General features: G+C 42.5%; 1 protein-coding gene across 3 annotated transcripts; it reads left to right on the forward strand.

The window, feature by feature from the left end:
• The first annotated feature begins 6 nt into the window (after window positions 1–6).
• On the forward strand, window positions 7–15026 carry RSPH3 (radial spoke head 3). 3 transcript variants are annotated; one of them, XM_019612948.2, is made up of 9 exons: window positions 7–158; window positions 281–368; window positions 1740–1884; window positions 3257–3402; window positions 3906–4109; window positions 5074–5236; window positions 6311–6397; window positions 8362–8631; window positions 14712–15026. In XM_019612948.2, exons 1-8 carry the CDS (start codon window positions 37–39, stop codon window positions 8622–8624), a joined length of 1218 nt encoding a protein of 405 aa, XP_019468493.1. In that variant the 5' UTR covers window positions 7–36; the 3' UTR covers window positions 8625–8631; window positions 14712–15026. The 3 variants fall into 3 exon arrangements, with proteins under 3 accessions (XP_019468493.1, XP_010705573.1, XP_031408342.1); XM_010707271.2 differs by lacking the exon at window positions 14712–15026 and adding an exon at window positions 11637–11799; XM_031552482.1 differs by lacking the exon at window positions 14712–15026 and having other exon boundaries at window positions 8362–8727.
• The last annotated feature ends 130 nt before the right edge of the window (window positions 15027–15156 follow it).

Genomic DNA, 15156 nt, shown 5'->3' on the forward strand with positions numbered 1-15156 from the left:
CCGCTGTGGGAGCGGGAGCCCCCTGCGCCCGCCGCCATGTTGCCTGCGTTGCGCCCGCCGCCACCGGCGGCCTCCACCGTGCCCTACACCTACTGCAGCCCTCCACGCGCCGTGCCCGCCCGTCCCAAGTACCGAGCACCGCTGGAGGCCGACGAACCGTGAGTGCCCCTAGCAGGCCTACCTTCCCGGGATGGGGGGGAGCCCCGGGACGTGGGGCTTTCGGGACTGCAGTTGGAGGTTGCGCCGCCCTCACCACAGCCGTGGGCGTTTGGCGTTGCAGGGTGAAGGAGCCCGCTCGCTGGGCCAACCTGATGTACGACAGGAGAGTGGTGCGCGGCAACACGTACGCCCGTCAGGCTGTGCCTATGGTAGGTTCTCCGCGGGCATCATCCCACAGCTGCGTTGGGAAGCAGCGCCTTAGTTTCTCGTGCCAAGGAGGGTTTCGGTTGGGTATTAGGTAACGTTTCTTCTCAGAAAGAGCAGCGAGGCAGTGACGCAGGCTGCCCACGGAGGAGTGCAGTCACCGACCCTGGAGGTGCTCAAGATCCGTGTGGATGTGGCACTGAGGGATGTGGTCAGTGGGCATGGAGGGACGGGCTGACGATCAGACTAAATGATCATCTTTTTCATTTTAACGATTCTGTGATTTTCAGAGATTATTTCTACATGGATGCTTTGTTTGTGTAGGGAATTTAAAGCTGTCGGTTCTTAAAAGCAATTGTATGGGAATAGCTTTGTGTTATTTCTTAGTTGTTTCAAACAGCTATTTTCACGTGTTCTGTTTATGAAGTTCAAAAGGTATTTTCCTTCCAGCCCACAAAGCGCTGAATTTAGTAGTGTGGATGTCTTTTGCTTAAACAGCAATAAAGTTTCTAGATTTTTTAATCTAACAAACATTTCTGTTGATATTGCAATAACTGGACCGAAGTCATACAATTATAGAAGTCCCAAGCCCTCTGCCACGGATGGGGCTGCCAACTACTAGACCAAGTACCAAATCAGATTCCCCAGAGCCCCATCCAACCTGGCCTTGAACTCCTGAGGGGATGGGGGGCAGCCACAGCCTTTCTTGGCAGCCTGTTCCAGCACCTCACCACTCTCAGTAAAAAAAAAAAATAATAATAAAATAAAATCCTTTCCCCACGATGTCTAATCTAAATCTCCCTTCCTTTAGTTTAAAACCATTCCTCCTTGTCCTGTCAGTATCTGCCCATGTAAAATGTTAATTTCCCTCACGTTTTTAAACTCCTTTCAAGTATCGAAAGGTCTCCCCCCAGCCTTCCCTTTTCCAGGCTGAACAAGCCCAGTTCCTTTAGCCTATCTTAGTAGGGTGCTCTAGCCCTTGATTATCTTCATGGCCCTCCTCTGGACCCTCTCCAGAATTCCACATCTTTCCTGTGTTGGGGAAGTCCATTTTACTTTCTTAAAGCTTCACCTGGAAGCTCGCAGCTGAGTGAGAATAAGCCATTTTAATATGCTTTATCTTGTTTTATCTTAGTGTGAGGTGCCATTAAAATACGCCTGTAGGTATCCAGTTCATCTTGTTAGTTTCATGCCCTAGTCTTTAAAGAAACTGACAATTTAGAATCAGTCTAAACTGAAAAGTAAATCTGAAATACTAGATTTGTAATGTTAAAAACAACAACAGGCTTCATTCGCAAGAGGAATTAGTAGTATTTCCAAGTACCAAGTGCAGGGTGGTTTATTTCTTATTTATTTTGTGGTTCGCTCCTGTCCAGTGTATCCATCATCCCAATGCAATTGAGATTCAAAGGCAGAGAGAAGCACGGAGGAGAGCATTGGCTAGAAAGAGAGCAGAAGAGCAAATACAGCTAAGAACACCTGAGCCTGTGGAAGGCAGAAAGCACATTCATGTGCAGACAGGTAAAGGGATGATTTAAAAAAAAATAAAAAAAAAAAAAAAAAAAAAAAAATTACGTCTGAGAACAAAAACGTGCTGGTCTGAATTTACTTACTAAAGTGATAATTCAATTGGTAGAATCAATTAAGGGTAAGGTTCTCTAATCCTTTCCACTATAAACCCCCTATTTTTCGTTCCGTTTAATTACTAATAAATGTGGCTAATGAGTGACTTTTTTTTTTTTAAAGAATGTCTGTTTTTCAATTCTCAGTGCACATTCTTGAACACTAGTCAAGACTAGACAACTTCATTTATTCTTTTCTTTTCCAGTATCATCAGAGAAGTATGACTCAAATAGAGCTGTGTTCTTCTAATAAGACTAGTATTAAAAATTACTGGGGGGAAGGGAAAAAAGAATGGGCAGTGGCCCTAGTTTAAAGCAGGAAACTGCCCTATTTGTGAGCAAACAATTTATTTGTAGCAAGACCAACATTTGTCAGGGGGTAATCATGGGGCGAATACAATGTATTGTTGTGCCCTTCAGGAAAGCATTTCAGGTTGTCTTACAAACTGGGAAAACAGCTGTGGTACGTGCTAATCAGATGTGGGCTTTGGTTTTGTGAGCGTTCTCTGTGCCACAGCACAACTGAACCCTCCTCCAATGTACAACGACTTTTCACCATTGAAATTTTGTTGGGCACAGAAGGAGGCAGTCTAGTGTGGTTATCGTGGTCTCTTTCTTCCCATCTTATAGGGCTGATAATCTTAAATATTCCCAGGCCTTCCTTTCTGGGCAAGGCTGTTAATCTCTGCAGTGGGAAACAGACATATAATTCAAGTCAAGCACATGGTATAACAAAATATATGGTTACCTCAAAGCTACTTCCACTTGGCCTGGAAGGAGAGTGTCATTTTTTAAAAATCCATCAGGTCCAGTGGTCTGGAGATCCAGTCTTCTCTATGCAATGGAGAAAAATCTATGGCTTTATAACTATTAATGGTGAGTAGATGGTTAGTAGATTAGTAGTATAATCATTGTACATTTTTTGAAATTGCCATATCCCATTATCTATACCGAGAATTGTTTATTCTTCAAGGTGGACTGAAAATGGTGTAGAGTCTCTTTAGAAACCAGGTCAATGGGTTTAGGAGTAATTTCCAAGAACTGTACCAGATATTACAGAAAGTGTGGCATCAAATGGCTTATGTAGCAAATTGTTTTGAGGGCTTTTTTGTGTGTGTTAATTTGCACTTGGTTTTGTTTTTTTGTTTGGTATCTTTCAACAACTTTGCAGCATTCTTTGTATATAGTTCACTCAGTACAGTAATCAGGAATAGCTGAGGAATAAAATAAAAAAGAATCCAATGCAGAGCATCCTTGTGTTTTATTTCTAGAGCTGTATTTGGAAGAGATAAGTGACCGGATAATAGAGGTTGATGTGGAGTGTCAAACGGATGCATTTTTGGACAGACCTCCCACTCCTTTCTTCGTGCCGGCCAAAACAGGAAGAGATATGGCCACACAAATAGAAGAAGGAGAGGTATGAAGCAAAGTCACATCCACAAGTAGTGGTAAAGCATATTTCCTATATCAAACAAATTTGAGTCAAAACCATAAAGGAACATCTTGTAGAACATGCAAAAGAAATCATGCAAAACTGAGGAATGAACACAGGTTCTGCTGCTTTCAGCTAAGAACCACAATACTGAGAAACGTTCTCCTCTGTGGAAATAGTATCCAGCCAGAGGGACTGGAAACACAAAAGGGAGCAGCAGTAGGGTCCAGGTGAGTGCTCTGCTTGTCCCTGACAGTGCCCTAAGTGGCTGCAGCTGAGTATGTGGTGTCTTATTTCAGCCCACTAATCACTTAGACCCCAGAAGCATTCATGCTTCCTGCCTCAGATGACACTGGATCCCTACCTCCACTTCTCATCACCTCTTTCTGCAAGGTGTTTTGATCATCCTCATTTGCTCCTTGCCAAGATGTTGAGAGGGATCGTGGTAAGGGGTCATTTATTTCTGTTTCACCCACTCTCATCCTCAGCTCTTTGACTTTGACATTGAAGTCAAGCCTATCCTGGAAGTGCTGATTGGGAAAACCGTTGAGCAAGCTTTGCTGGAAGTCATGGAGGAAGAAGAGCTGGCTGAGCTGTGGGCACATCAGCGTGCCTATGCAGAGCTGCGCAATGCAGAGCTGGCTGAGGTCCAGCGCCTGGAAGAGCAAGACAGGCGATACAGAGAGGAGAAGGTAAGTCTGAGTATGTGTAAAACAGGCCTGTGTCAGTGCTCACCATGTCCAGTACTGAAGGATGAGCTCTGAAATAAGCTGAATGGGGGCAGAAGGCTATTGTCAAGTTTGATGTTCCTGAAAGCGTTTTGGTGCCATACAGCTTCACACAGAACCTTGCTCTCATGGGCCTGCTCTGTGCTGTTCTGTTCCAATAGAGCAGTCGTGCTCAAGTGACCTGGTGAACTCAGGCATCTGATCAAGAGGCCAAACCTGACAATATTGTGCAGCTGTTACTCACGCCTGTTCATTATGATAATATCTAAATGAGTAGTGAGAGTGCTTGAAAGTGAGAAGCATCTCGTGTTCTTTCACACAGAACACATGTGCTATTGTATGAATGCACGTACCTCTCAAGATCTCAAAGTACAAAACTATGTTACTAGTATCTACCAAGTAGAAACAAATAGAAAATGACAAGTCTTAATTTGTTTATTTGGGTTAATAATGTTGATGTTATTATTGTCTTTCTGGACCAACCTACATTGGTCATTTTTTCTTATATGAAATAGTATATAAAATTGGAAAAGTGAAAAGTTGATGAAATTTTCACTCAACCTCACCTTATTCCAAGGGCATCAATCAGCTCTATCTGCAATAATCAAGCAGTTAAGATATCAATGGATGATAAGGTATTGGAGAAGGATTTCATTTAGCCAGCCACAAGACCCTTATTTTTACAGACTTGCCAAAATTAAAAAAGCTATATCAAAGGACTCCTCTAGACCTTGCACTCCACGATTCAGGCATTCAAGGAGTTTTTTGTAAAGTTAGAGGCCACAGATACTGGCATCTAGCTCAGAAGTTTTAAGTATTGGTACTCTCATTATCTCTGCTGTTTATGAGTTTCACACTGATGATTTTTCAAAATCTAGATCAAAAGAGCTAAGGGGCTGAAAATTGAAGCGCAGTATTGTCTTGACAGGAACGCTGCAAACAGCTGCAGATGCAAATGCTGCAGAAAGAGAAAGAGACCATGGAGAAAATTGCAGCTCAGGCATTTGCTAAGCGTTACTTGGCTGATCTTATTCCCTCAGTCTTCAACAATCTTCATGAGAGTGGGTTTTTCTATGATCCTATAGAAAGAGGTTTGTACTTTATTTTTTTAATATATGGAGTAATATAGAAGGCAAACCATCTATAAACATACTTTATAGTCTTATTATTTAGAATAATGTAAGAATACTTTCTTCATTGACATTTGTGATTGCAGAGGTAGTTTTCAAACTCGCATTTTTACTACAAACATTGGTTACCTGCACCAAGTGTTCAAAAATATGTAAGAACTGACAGTTTTACTTATAATGAAAAGAGCTGCTTTTATATTGATAGAAACAAATGGCTGGTTAGGACTGGTAGAGAAAGAAAGAGAGAGGGATCCAAACTGTTTTAAGTGTATTTTGATAGGATAAGTGAAGGAATATGTATGTCACTTTGAATCTTTGTTAATGATTGCTGGAGCAAAGGAAAAAATGGTCAATAAGAATTAGGCTCTGCAAATAATTTTAGAGTTGTACATCAGCAACTTTCAAGCTTTCAGAGTCAGCAGCATTTCTTATGGGTTACTTTGATGCACCCCACTTATCCAGTTCCTGTACAGGTGCTCAGACTCCAGTTTGGGAATGGGTACACTCTCTCCAGAATGAGTCAGAAGGCAAATGCAGAAACTGAGTGTGTTCTGCAAACTGAGCAAGGTTTGGGACTGTTACACGTGAAAAGCACAACTGGAGTAAGCAAGAGCTCTTTAGTCAGAGCGAACAAATGCTTTCAGCAGACCAGAAGCCAGATGTACTTGGAAAGCAGAGCAGGAAATGTTATTCTTCTGACTTGCTCAGGGTAGTTATTTTCATCTAACTGGAACATTACTGTGCATCTCATGTGTGCTTGCCCTTTGGGGATGCCAAGCCCCTTTGAAAATCAGTGAAGTTGAGAGGACTCTGGTCCAGGTCCATAATGATGAGGAGTCTCAGTAAAAGAGGCAGGAGACAAGGCACCTAAGAAATCCTGAGAGATTTCATCTGGCTCTTGCAAAGCAAGTATCTTCTGGCAGGGTTGTTCATCCCTTAATGATCACAGCAAATGAAAAACAGCCCAGAGATCCCGTTGCTCATCCTTAATAAGCAGATGCTTTTTCTTGCTTTCTTTCTGCCAAATTCTTACAGACATTGAGACAGAATTCCTGCCATGGCTGATGACAGAAGTGGAAGAAACACTAGAAAAGAAGACTCTGGGAAGGGTGATGCTTGACTGTAAGTTATCAGTTAATCTGGGCTCCTTACTTGTAATTGTTTTTTCTCCAGTCAAAACAAATGGAATGTCTGTATGCTCATTATGGACTAAGTGAGCAGGTGTCATTTTAACAAGAAGTCCAAGCATCTGTGGCTTCATATGTTTGCTTTTGGGTTTTCTACTTATTTATTTTTACATTTAAAAATGTTTTTAAAGTTGGGAAAATCACTACTGCAGCCACTAAATGATTGATTCTCACCTGAAGTATTAGAATTGCCAAACATGCACTAATTTCTCTCTCTGCTGGCTTTATGCGTTGCTGCTGGGAGATGCGATATTTTCGGCATGACAGAAAGGTCAGGTAACCAGCACTTTTCATCAGAACAAGAGCTTACTACTCCAGCAATCAATAATCAAGTCCTTACTTTTGAAGCAGATTAAAATATCACCCTCTGCTTTCTTCTAGGCTGTTTTGGACTAAGCACGTGGGTTCTTCTATTGGTCAGTCTTCAGAGGCTGCACTGAAATACCTGGACAGTCTAAGACTGTCTTTTGTAGAAGCACAAAATTATGATGAATGTGTGTCCACCAGGCCAAACCCATTCTTACGTATGCATTACATATTCATTCTTGCAGTTTTACCTCAAGCAGTGATTGTGGATTTGAATTACAATTGTTTGTTTCCTTTGGGTTAGTTTTCAGCTTAACCAGGACCCAGTATTTTCTTTCTTGAGGTCCAATTCAGATAACTACAACTGCAATGTTAGTATTTTTATCCTGTGACATGTGTTGGTGTGTACACTTAAGAACCACTTTTAAAGGATTTCTTCTTGAGGGAAGGAATTTTCTCTCCTATTGAGCAAGAAGTGTGACCACTGATTAGATGTTGCTGTAGGATATACCATCAGCTCATCCATCGTCCATCATATTCTTTTTAAATCTTTAATTTTTACTGCCAGATACCAGGGTTTTGCACCAATTTATAGATGCACAGAACGATTAGAGCAAGCTAATAAGTAATACTGGCAGCCTCTGTTGATGCTAGTTTACCCACTGTGTGTCCTGGCTTATATCCAACCATGCACCGTTGAATAAACCATCATCTCTGCAAAAGGAACTGTGGATTACCTTCTCCAACAAGTTTTGTAAAGGCAGGCACAACCTCAGCTGAAATTCTGGCTTCTTCTCCTACTTATGCAAAAGCACAGGAGAATTCTCTAAGGATACATTTTTAAGCTATTTGAATTTAGAAGCTAGGTAAATGGCTAATTTTGTCACCATCCAATAAAAAACCTGTGAATTGGAAGGGAAGCATCCACGGTCTAAGGTGGCTACGTTTGTCCTCTCAAGTGATGCAAAACTCAACCCCAAAATTAGCAAGGAATCTTCTTTTGGTATCTGTATCTTTTGGTATGTTGTCCCATTTTCTATACTAAAGCCTCTTCCTCCATCATTGGCCTCTTTATTTACCATATTTAAACGATATATTTCAAAGTGAATGCTGAATTATTGTTGTTTTCATTGGTTTGGAAGAGGTACAATGTTTAGAAAAACTTACAAAGACAAAACAACAAAAATAATAAAGAACAGATGTTTTACAGCTGCTTTTCAAAAACAGAAAGTCTTTTTGATGAGTCCCACAGTTCCAGTATTACCCTCTGCCAAAAATATCACATGATATGCAACCTGGCTAATTCACCTTGTAGGGTGATCCGTTCCAAAAGTGACCAGACAACAATGAAGAGATGTACAAGGTAGTCCAGGTGAACCCTTTCAAATCACTGCTTTCAGTGCAAACCTTTGGTTGTAACTAGGCTACAGCAGCACGGATGATTTTTCTTATCCACACATTCTTTCACTGTTAGCATTATTTCTTTTTTTTTTTTTCCCTCTGCCCAAGAATTCACAGGTCAGCAATGCATAAATCATTTCAAATTACAGTGTTTTTTACTCTGTTTGCTAAGGATACTTTTCTCTATTACAGCATTGATTCGTACGGTGACTGAAAAACGCTTAGATGCGTTTAGCCGGAAACCTCTGCCTGATCAGATAGAGGCACTTGCTGAGGAGCGCAGGCCAACAGACAATGCACCACTGGTGGCTGCTGAGACAGAAGCTGCTGACCAAGCAGTCACAGCAGATGAAGAGACTGACCAACCTGCTGCTGAGGAACAGGCTTCGCGTCACATCACTTTCCAGTTAGAGGAAGCCGATCAAGAAGAAATGGAGGACTCGGAAACTGACTAGCAAGCAGGCAAGTCATCATCCTGTCTATTTACAGGTATTGTGGTGTAGGCATGTTGAAGGATGAATCTAGTCAGCAGTACAGCATTAAAGCATGTTTTCCAAATATTAATGTTGCTGATTTCAGGTTGAAAGAGTCAAGAGAGTTTACTGGTGTCATGAATGGCAGTGAAATCCTAACCTCCTCTAGATAATTTAACCCATCTAAAACCAGAGATGTTTACAAGTGAAAAGTAATGCTGTCACACATCCCACTCTAGAAAGACATGAAAGGATATTGAGAGCATCCTGGTAACTTTCGCAAGATCATGTTTTAAGAACAGAGACGTTCTTACTTTGCTTGTTTTGAAAGGTAACTGCTACAGCACTTAAATTTCTTTCCACTCATGTTACTCGCTCCTTCCCTGACACATTTGGATGGGCATCTCAGTAGGCAGTAGAGTAAAGGCTGTTGTTCCTGACACTCTTCAAGTTCTAAAGAATTATCTGGGAACATCTGCCTGTGCAAAATTTTCCTCAGCCTCCCCTGTTAAGGGGCTGAGAGCCCTGTGCTAAGCTCAGCCTTAGTTTTCTTCCTCATCACTCTTTGGTGGTCCACTGCATTGGTACCAGACATGAATTAAAAAATGCACCTGCACTGCCTTCCTGGCTGTTCTAGGCCAGCTTTTTAAACGGAGCATTCCTACTTGTAAAAGTGCATTGCTGCTCCATTGCAGCAACACCATTTCCTTGCTAGTTGTACTGGTGGAACCAGTCCCACCTTGTCCAGCCTGCCCTGTGATATGTCCTCTCTGCAGTACAGAGGAGATGTCTGCTAACCCAGCAGGCCAGACCCAAATCCAAGAAGTACCTGCTTCACATCTCATAATCTAAGGAGGGATGTGCAGATTTTTCTCTGAACCACTTATGCTTGTGGCTTCAGAGGCATACCCTGCGTGTCTTCCAGCCTGAGCTCTAACATCCAGACTCAATTGTGATGTACCTGGAAAAGCTCACTTGCATGGCTCGTATTCGCCTGTCTCTGTAGATAGTTGAAAATTTGAAATAATGAGGTGTAACCAGCAACGAATCCACTAAGTGGTTTGAGGATCAGCAGATATGCCTGTATTAAATTGTAATCATATATTACAGATTGTAGATAGACATGCAGATGCTTTCTGAAGCTGGAGTATTCCTCTGTTTGCTAAGTTGCTGGTATTTCAACATAGTATGATTGGCTTTTCATCTATCACTGATTCCTCTGATCATCCAGCAAAATGCATTGTGTATGAAATTAAGGTAGTCATTACTCACTGAGTTCCTATTTAAGTATCTGAGAATAATTTGCTTTTTTGACATGTGACTGGAAATGAAAATCAGGTTTAGGCATTGAAGTCAGTGGGAGGTTTACGTCAGTTTCAATAGGACCTGGATTTTGCACTGATTTTGTTCCCACATGTTGGAGATTTTTGTCATGACTTCTTCAGAGTAATTTTTTCTAGGTAATTAAAGGCTGTGCGACTTGCTTCATGAGAATTGTAAATGAAAATTTACTTGAAGTGTTTCATGATTCTGTTTAAATAGGTTATGGCACTATTATATATTCTTAAATTATTGTAAAAGTTGTATACCTTGCATTTTTACTTCATTTGAATTTATGGTTATTATTCAAGACAATTATTTTATAGTTTGATTGTTGTATTTTTGGAAAAAAGGTTTTAAAATAGTTTTAATGCAGTCCTTGTCTACCAGCTATGATCTGCTGTATTTCATCCTAACCTCACACAATGACTAGGGACAAAAGGGAGGCCTTCATGCTGTGTTTGGTCTTTGATGGGAACTCTAGAATCCTCAGGATCACAGACCTGAGCTGAGGAGCAGGTATGAAAAAGCTAGCTTTTATGTTCCTGAAACCATTCTTCAGTGGCAATGTGCTTCAAATTAATGACGGAGAGGAGGAAGACTAAGAGAATGGACATGTTAAACTTTATCATGCATCTTTTTTCACTGCTGATAGCCACTGAAAAAGGAACTTAAGATCCATGTGTTCTGTGTTGATGGCCAAGCCTGCAGTAGTAAAAATGAAGGGAAAAATTCTCATCAATGACATTTGCCAACACAAATTTGTATGGCCTCCCAGGGGCTTGGGAGTTGACTTCAAACAGTTTTTTGCTTTTCATTACAAATAGCAGTTTCAAAAACAGCCATCAAAAATGTGCTAGAAAAGAAACTCTTAGCATCCTACAACCACGAACATTTAAGTTTGGCAAACTGCAGTGGTGTCCTCTGTGCTGGGGCCAAAGAACAGTCTCTGCTTTCCTGAGAATGCCATATGCTCTCCCCTGCCGTATGGCTAGGCTGATTGCTCACTGTTTGTTTCTGTCCTGGGTCAGAAGCTGCTTCTTCACACTCCCATTATTTGTTTTTCTGGGGTTCTCTTCAGCATTTCTTCCTCCAAACCAAAGATTTGAAAGTTGTATCTCACATCACCAGAGAGGTGATAGAAACACTGGCTGATGAAGCTCTTCTGGTGAATGGGAAAATTTAAGATTTTCTGCTTTTGATTAAAAATACAAAGAGGGGGGCCTCCCACTCTGTCCATGCTGGAAGAGGCACCAGCTCCTCAAAGCTGTTGCACCTAATTTCTATGTGCTACAAGTGGTACACAGCTGAATGCTAGAATGATCCTTGTGCCTGGTTTTTGATGGGGCTGGAAGATTGCCCAGAAGCACCTGCCCTTCTGGGGAAAACAGCTCTAATTTTACCATGATGATTGTCGTCTTTGTCCATGTTCAGGTTCCTGCACCCTCCCAGTGCTGCAGTTGGGGCTGAACATGCTTGTTCAGGGCATGCAGCAAGTGTGCACTGCAAACAGAACTAGGGTTTGGGCTTTCTGGGTCCCCGTCCCCCTGCAGCGCTACAGTTCTGGGAGCTGTGGTCAGTTGGCCCCTTGGCAGGAGTCCCAAAGGCAGATGATGAGATACTTTCCAAGAGCAAGTTGTCATTAATAAAGTGTAATTACTGTATTTTTTTCAGAATGTTAAGCATTCATTTTGCATATGGAGAAATGCCATTTCTTGAGAACAACCAACAGCCTGGCAGAATGGAGGAGCTTTCTTCACCAGCCTCTATTCTTGGATGTTAACTCCTGCTTTAAGATTTCACCTTTATGTATTTTATTAAAGAGCAATGCCTTTCATATTAGGTATCCGAATTCACAAATATTTGCACTGACCCAGAATTCAGAAGTGAGTGAAAACTATGACACAGATATTACTGTCTCCACAACTAACAGATCTCTTGTCTCTCCAATTCCTTCTTTCATACTTGAACAACCTTCCCTCACTCATCTTCAAGGGCTACCTTGATTCTGTCTACCAAAAGTCTATACTAGTTTTCAGGCTAAGGTAGGTGAGAAAAAGAGGAGAGCTGTGTGTTCACATAGCCTTCTTAATCAAACCCCAAGAGCTGGATCATGCACAGATTTTTGAGCAAGATGCTCAGGACTGTTTCCCCTCAATCCCATTCTGGTAGAAGAATCGCTGTAGAGGCTCTACCCATCCTTCTGTTGTAATTGTGCAGGCCTAGTTCAAACATAAATGTTTTTTGCCAGTATATTCTCATCTTCCTTTTAAGTATACCCTTTTTCTGTTGTTCCAGACTTTTCTCTTCTAACAGGTTTTCAGAACTGTACTGTAGTATGCTCAATGTGTATGCCTTAAACTCAGTTCTGATTTTAGTGTATAGTTACAATAGTTCTGTACTATGTAGGCATGCTATTCTGGAGAGGAAATTGATAATGCTAAGGACTTGGTGATGAATTCTACATTGAATTATGAAGTGTGGAAGAGAACTTTGGAATGCTGAGAACTTAAAAGCTTTTACACAAAGTGGATGTAAGATGGATGGGACAGGTAGCAGCCCTAGGGCAGTCTGAGGATGGTTATTTGAAGGTGGGAAGAAACTCAGATTCTGGGATGGAGCTTCTCTTTTCGTGTTTAAATTAAAATCAAATAGAGCAAGTATGGTCGCTGCTCTCAGGTAAGCTTCAAGCTGGTTTCCACAGAAATAGGAAGGTATCCCAATGTCATCAGGGAGTATCGTGGTTAAGCCTACTGCAGTAGGTAATGTTTTTTACAGAACCATGAAGCCACAAAGTAAAAATTTCATAAAACTTCTCTTGACACTTCCCTTCCACATCCCTTCTCTCTGATCTGTGTACCCAGGAGCAGCTGTCACAGCAGGTGAGGTGGTCAGCATTGTATCAGGCAGCTTGGGGCCATTCCCAAGATCTGCAATCCTTCTCCCTACTCAATACCCCAGCAGCACAATCCCAGGGATGTGTGAAGGACTCGGAAGGGGACAGAAGGGACAGCACTGCAGGCATTAGAAGGCAGGACAGGCTCCAGAGTGCATGGAAAGGCACCACTCTTACCAGCTCCAGGTTGTTAGTCGCTTTGTAGTGACACCCACCTGGACTTCCCTTTGCACTAAATCCCAAAAGCGCCAGCCTTTACAAACTCACTTGTATTTACAGTGTTAGGAGCCAGCAGTTGAGGTCACCCATCAAAGTCCTCAGGGAGATCGTGGGATTCTGGGCTTTCTAATTGATAAGCAGCACATCTGTGTGCTGGAGCCAGTATGGGGACTTTCCCTAGGAACCATCAGAAACAGGACACAAAGTTAATTTGGGCATTGAACTTTGTCCAGAAGAGCATCTGTAGCTCAGAGGAGCTGAGCACAGTTGCTTTTGAGTGCTGGTTCCTCTTTAGCTGTGCCCAGGCTTGCCACTCATCAGAAAAAGCCCCAACCATTAGCGTTCATACCCAGAGAAGCTGCTCATCTTTGTGTGTTTGTACCAAAAGCTGCTGGTCCCAGTCAGTCTGTATCCATCTGGTTTCCATCTATTGATTTCTCTGCAAAGAGCCAAAGCATTGCTCCAACAACCAGCTCAGCAGTTTAGCCCCATGTTTATTTCAACAACTGCTTGAGAAGTGGGAAAGATACGGAGAGTGTCCGTTTGGAATTCCCCTTGAAATCCTCTTGACGTGGATGGACCAAACTAGACTGCATTTCTCCATTGCAGTGACAGACTGGGAGAAATCTATTGAGACTAAAATTCAAACTGTTTTGCTGCTGGCAGAAATCACAGGTTTCAAGGAGCTGGGGAAGGAACATATAAAAAAATAAAGTTGGGAAAGTGTTTGCACACTTGCTTATGTGCATGTGCTAAGCATGGACCTTACCTCACCCACTTTTAATGGCTGCATCCTTAGGAGCTTGCAGAAGCTGTATTAAGAGCAGTGGTATACAGCAATATATGGCAATGGCTGCGTGGTGATTATGAAGCCATGATCCCTGTCCTGCCCTCCTGCAGCAAGCACCTTTATGCCTGTGTGAAAATCTGTAGCAGCGAAGTACTGAGTTTGGTTTTTGGAAACCAGTTTGGTTTCTCATGGCCAGAGCACCTCTATCATTCCCTGAAACACAATGTGCTGGCTCAAAGGGGAAGAGTGGAAGGGATCTCTGGAGATAGCCCCTGGTCCAATGTTATGTAGAAGCAGGGCGTTGGGTTAGTCTGGGCTATGACTGCCTGGAGCAGCACTGCTGAAATGGTCTGAAGGTGCTGGTGGCTCACAAGCTCAGTGCAGGCGGTAAGGAAGGCAGGCCACGTGCCAGGCTTCACCAGCAAAAGCATGGGCAATAGAGTGTGGGATACCACTGTTCCTCTTTATTTGGCACTTGTTAGAATCATAGAGTCATTAAAATTGGAAAAGATCTTTATAATCATCTAGTCCAACTGTTAACCCATCACCACCATGCCCACTAAACCATGTTGCTAAGTGCCAGATCTCCATGTTTCTTGAACACCTCCAGGGACAGTGACTTCACCACCTCCCTGGGCAGCCTGTGCCAATGCATCACATCCTCTTCTGAGAAGAAATTTCTCCTAATATACAACCTGAACCTCTCCTGACACAACTTGAGGCCAGTACTGGGCTACAGAGACGATCAAACTGAGAGCTTACCATATGAAGTAAGGCTGAAAGAGTTGGATGTGTTCAGCCTGGAGAAGAGAAGGCTCAGGTGTGTCTAATTGTGGTTTTTCAGTGCAGAATGGCGGTTGTGGAGCAGCAGGGGAAGCTCTGTCCCAAGAAGGATGCCCCGTGACAGGACCAGAAGCCAGGGACAAAAGTTGCATCGGAGGAAGTGCTCCCTGAACATGCACATGCAAGTGCTCTCTGCTCACTGAGTGCTGTGCTCAGCACTTCTGTTGTCAGCAGCAGAGACCCAAGATAACGGTACAAAATGGGAAATCTTAATGCCATGAAGTGCCTTCTTTTAAAGCAAAAAACTACGATCAATGAAAAAGGGGACATTTCTGCGGTTCCCGTGAAGTACTGACGACTCATTACGATCACAACAACAGTTTCTAAGGTTTAAAGCTGCGAGCTGCAACATTTTCAAGAAAAAAAAAAAAGTTAGCAGACCGCTAGCGGCAAAACTAACACCCCAGCCCAGATCCGTACCCACCCCGACCGCTCCATGTCCGCTC

The sequence above is a fragment of the Meleagris gallopavo genome, chromosome 2 (assembly GCF_000146605.3).
Source record: "Meleagris gallopavo isolate NT-WF06-2002-E0010 breed Aviagen turkey brand Nicholas breeding stock chromosome 2, Turkey_5.1, whole genome shotgun sequence".
Taxonomy (NCBI): Eukaryota; Metazoa; Chordata; class Aves; order Galliformes; family Phasianidae; genus Meleagris; species Meleagris gallopavo.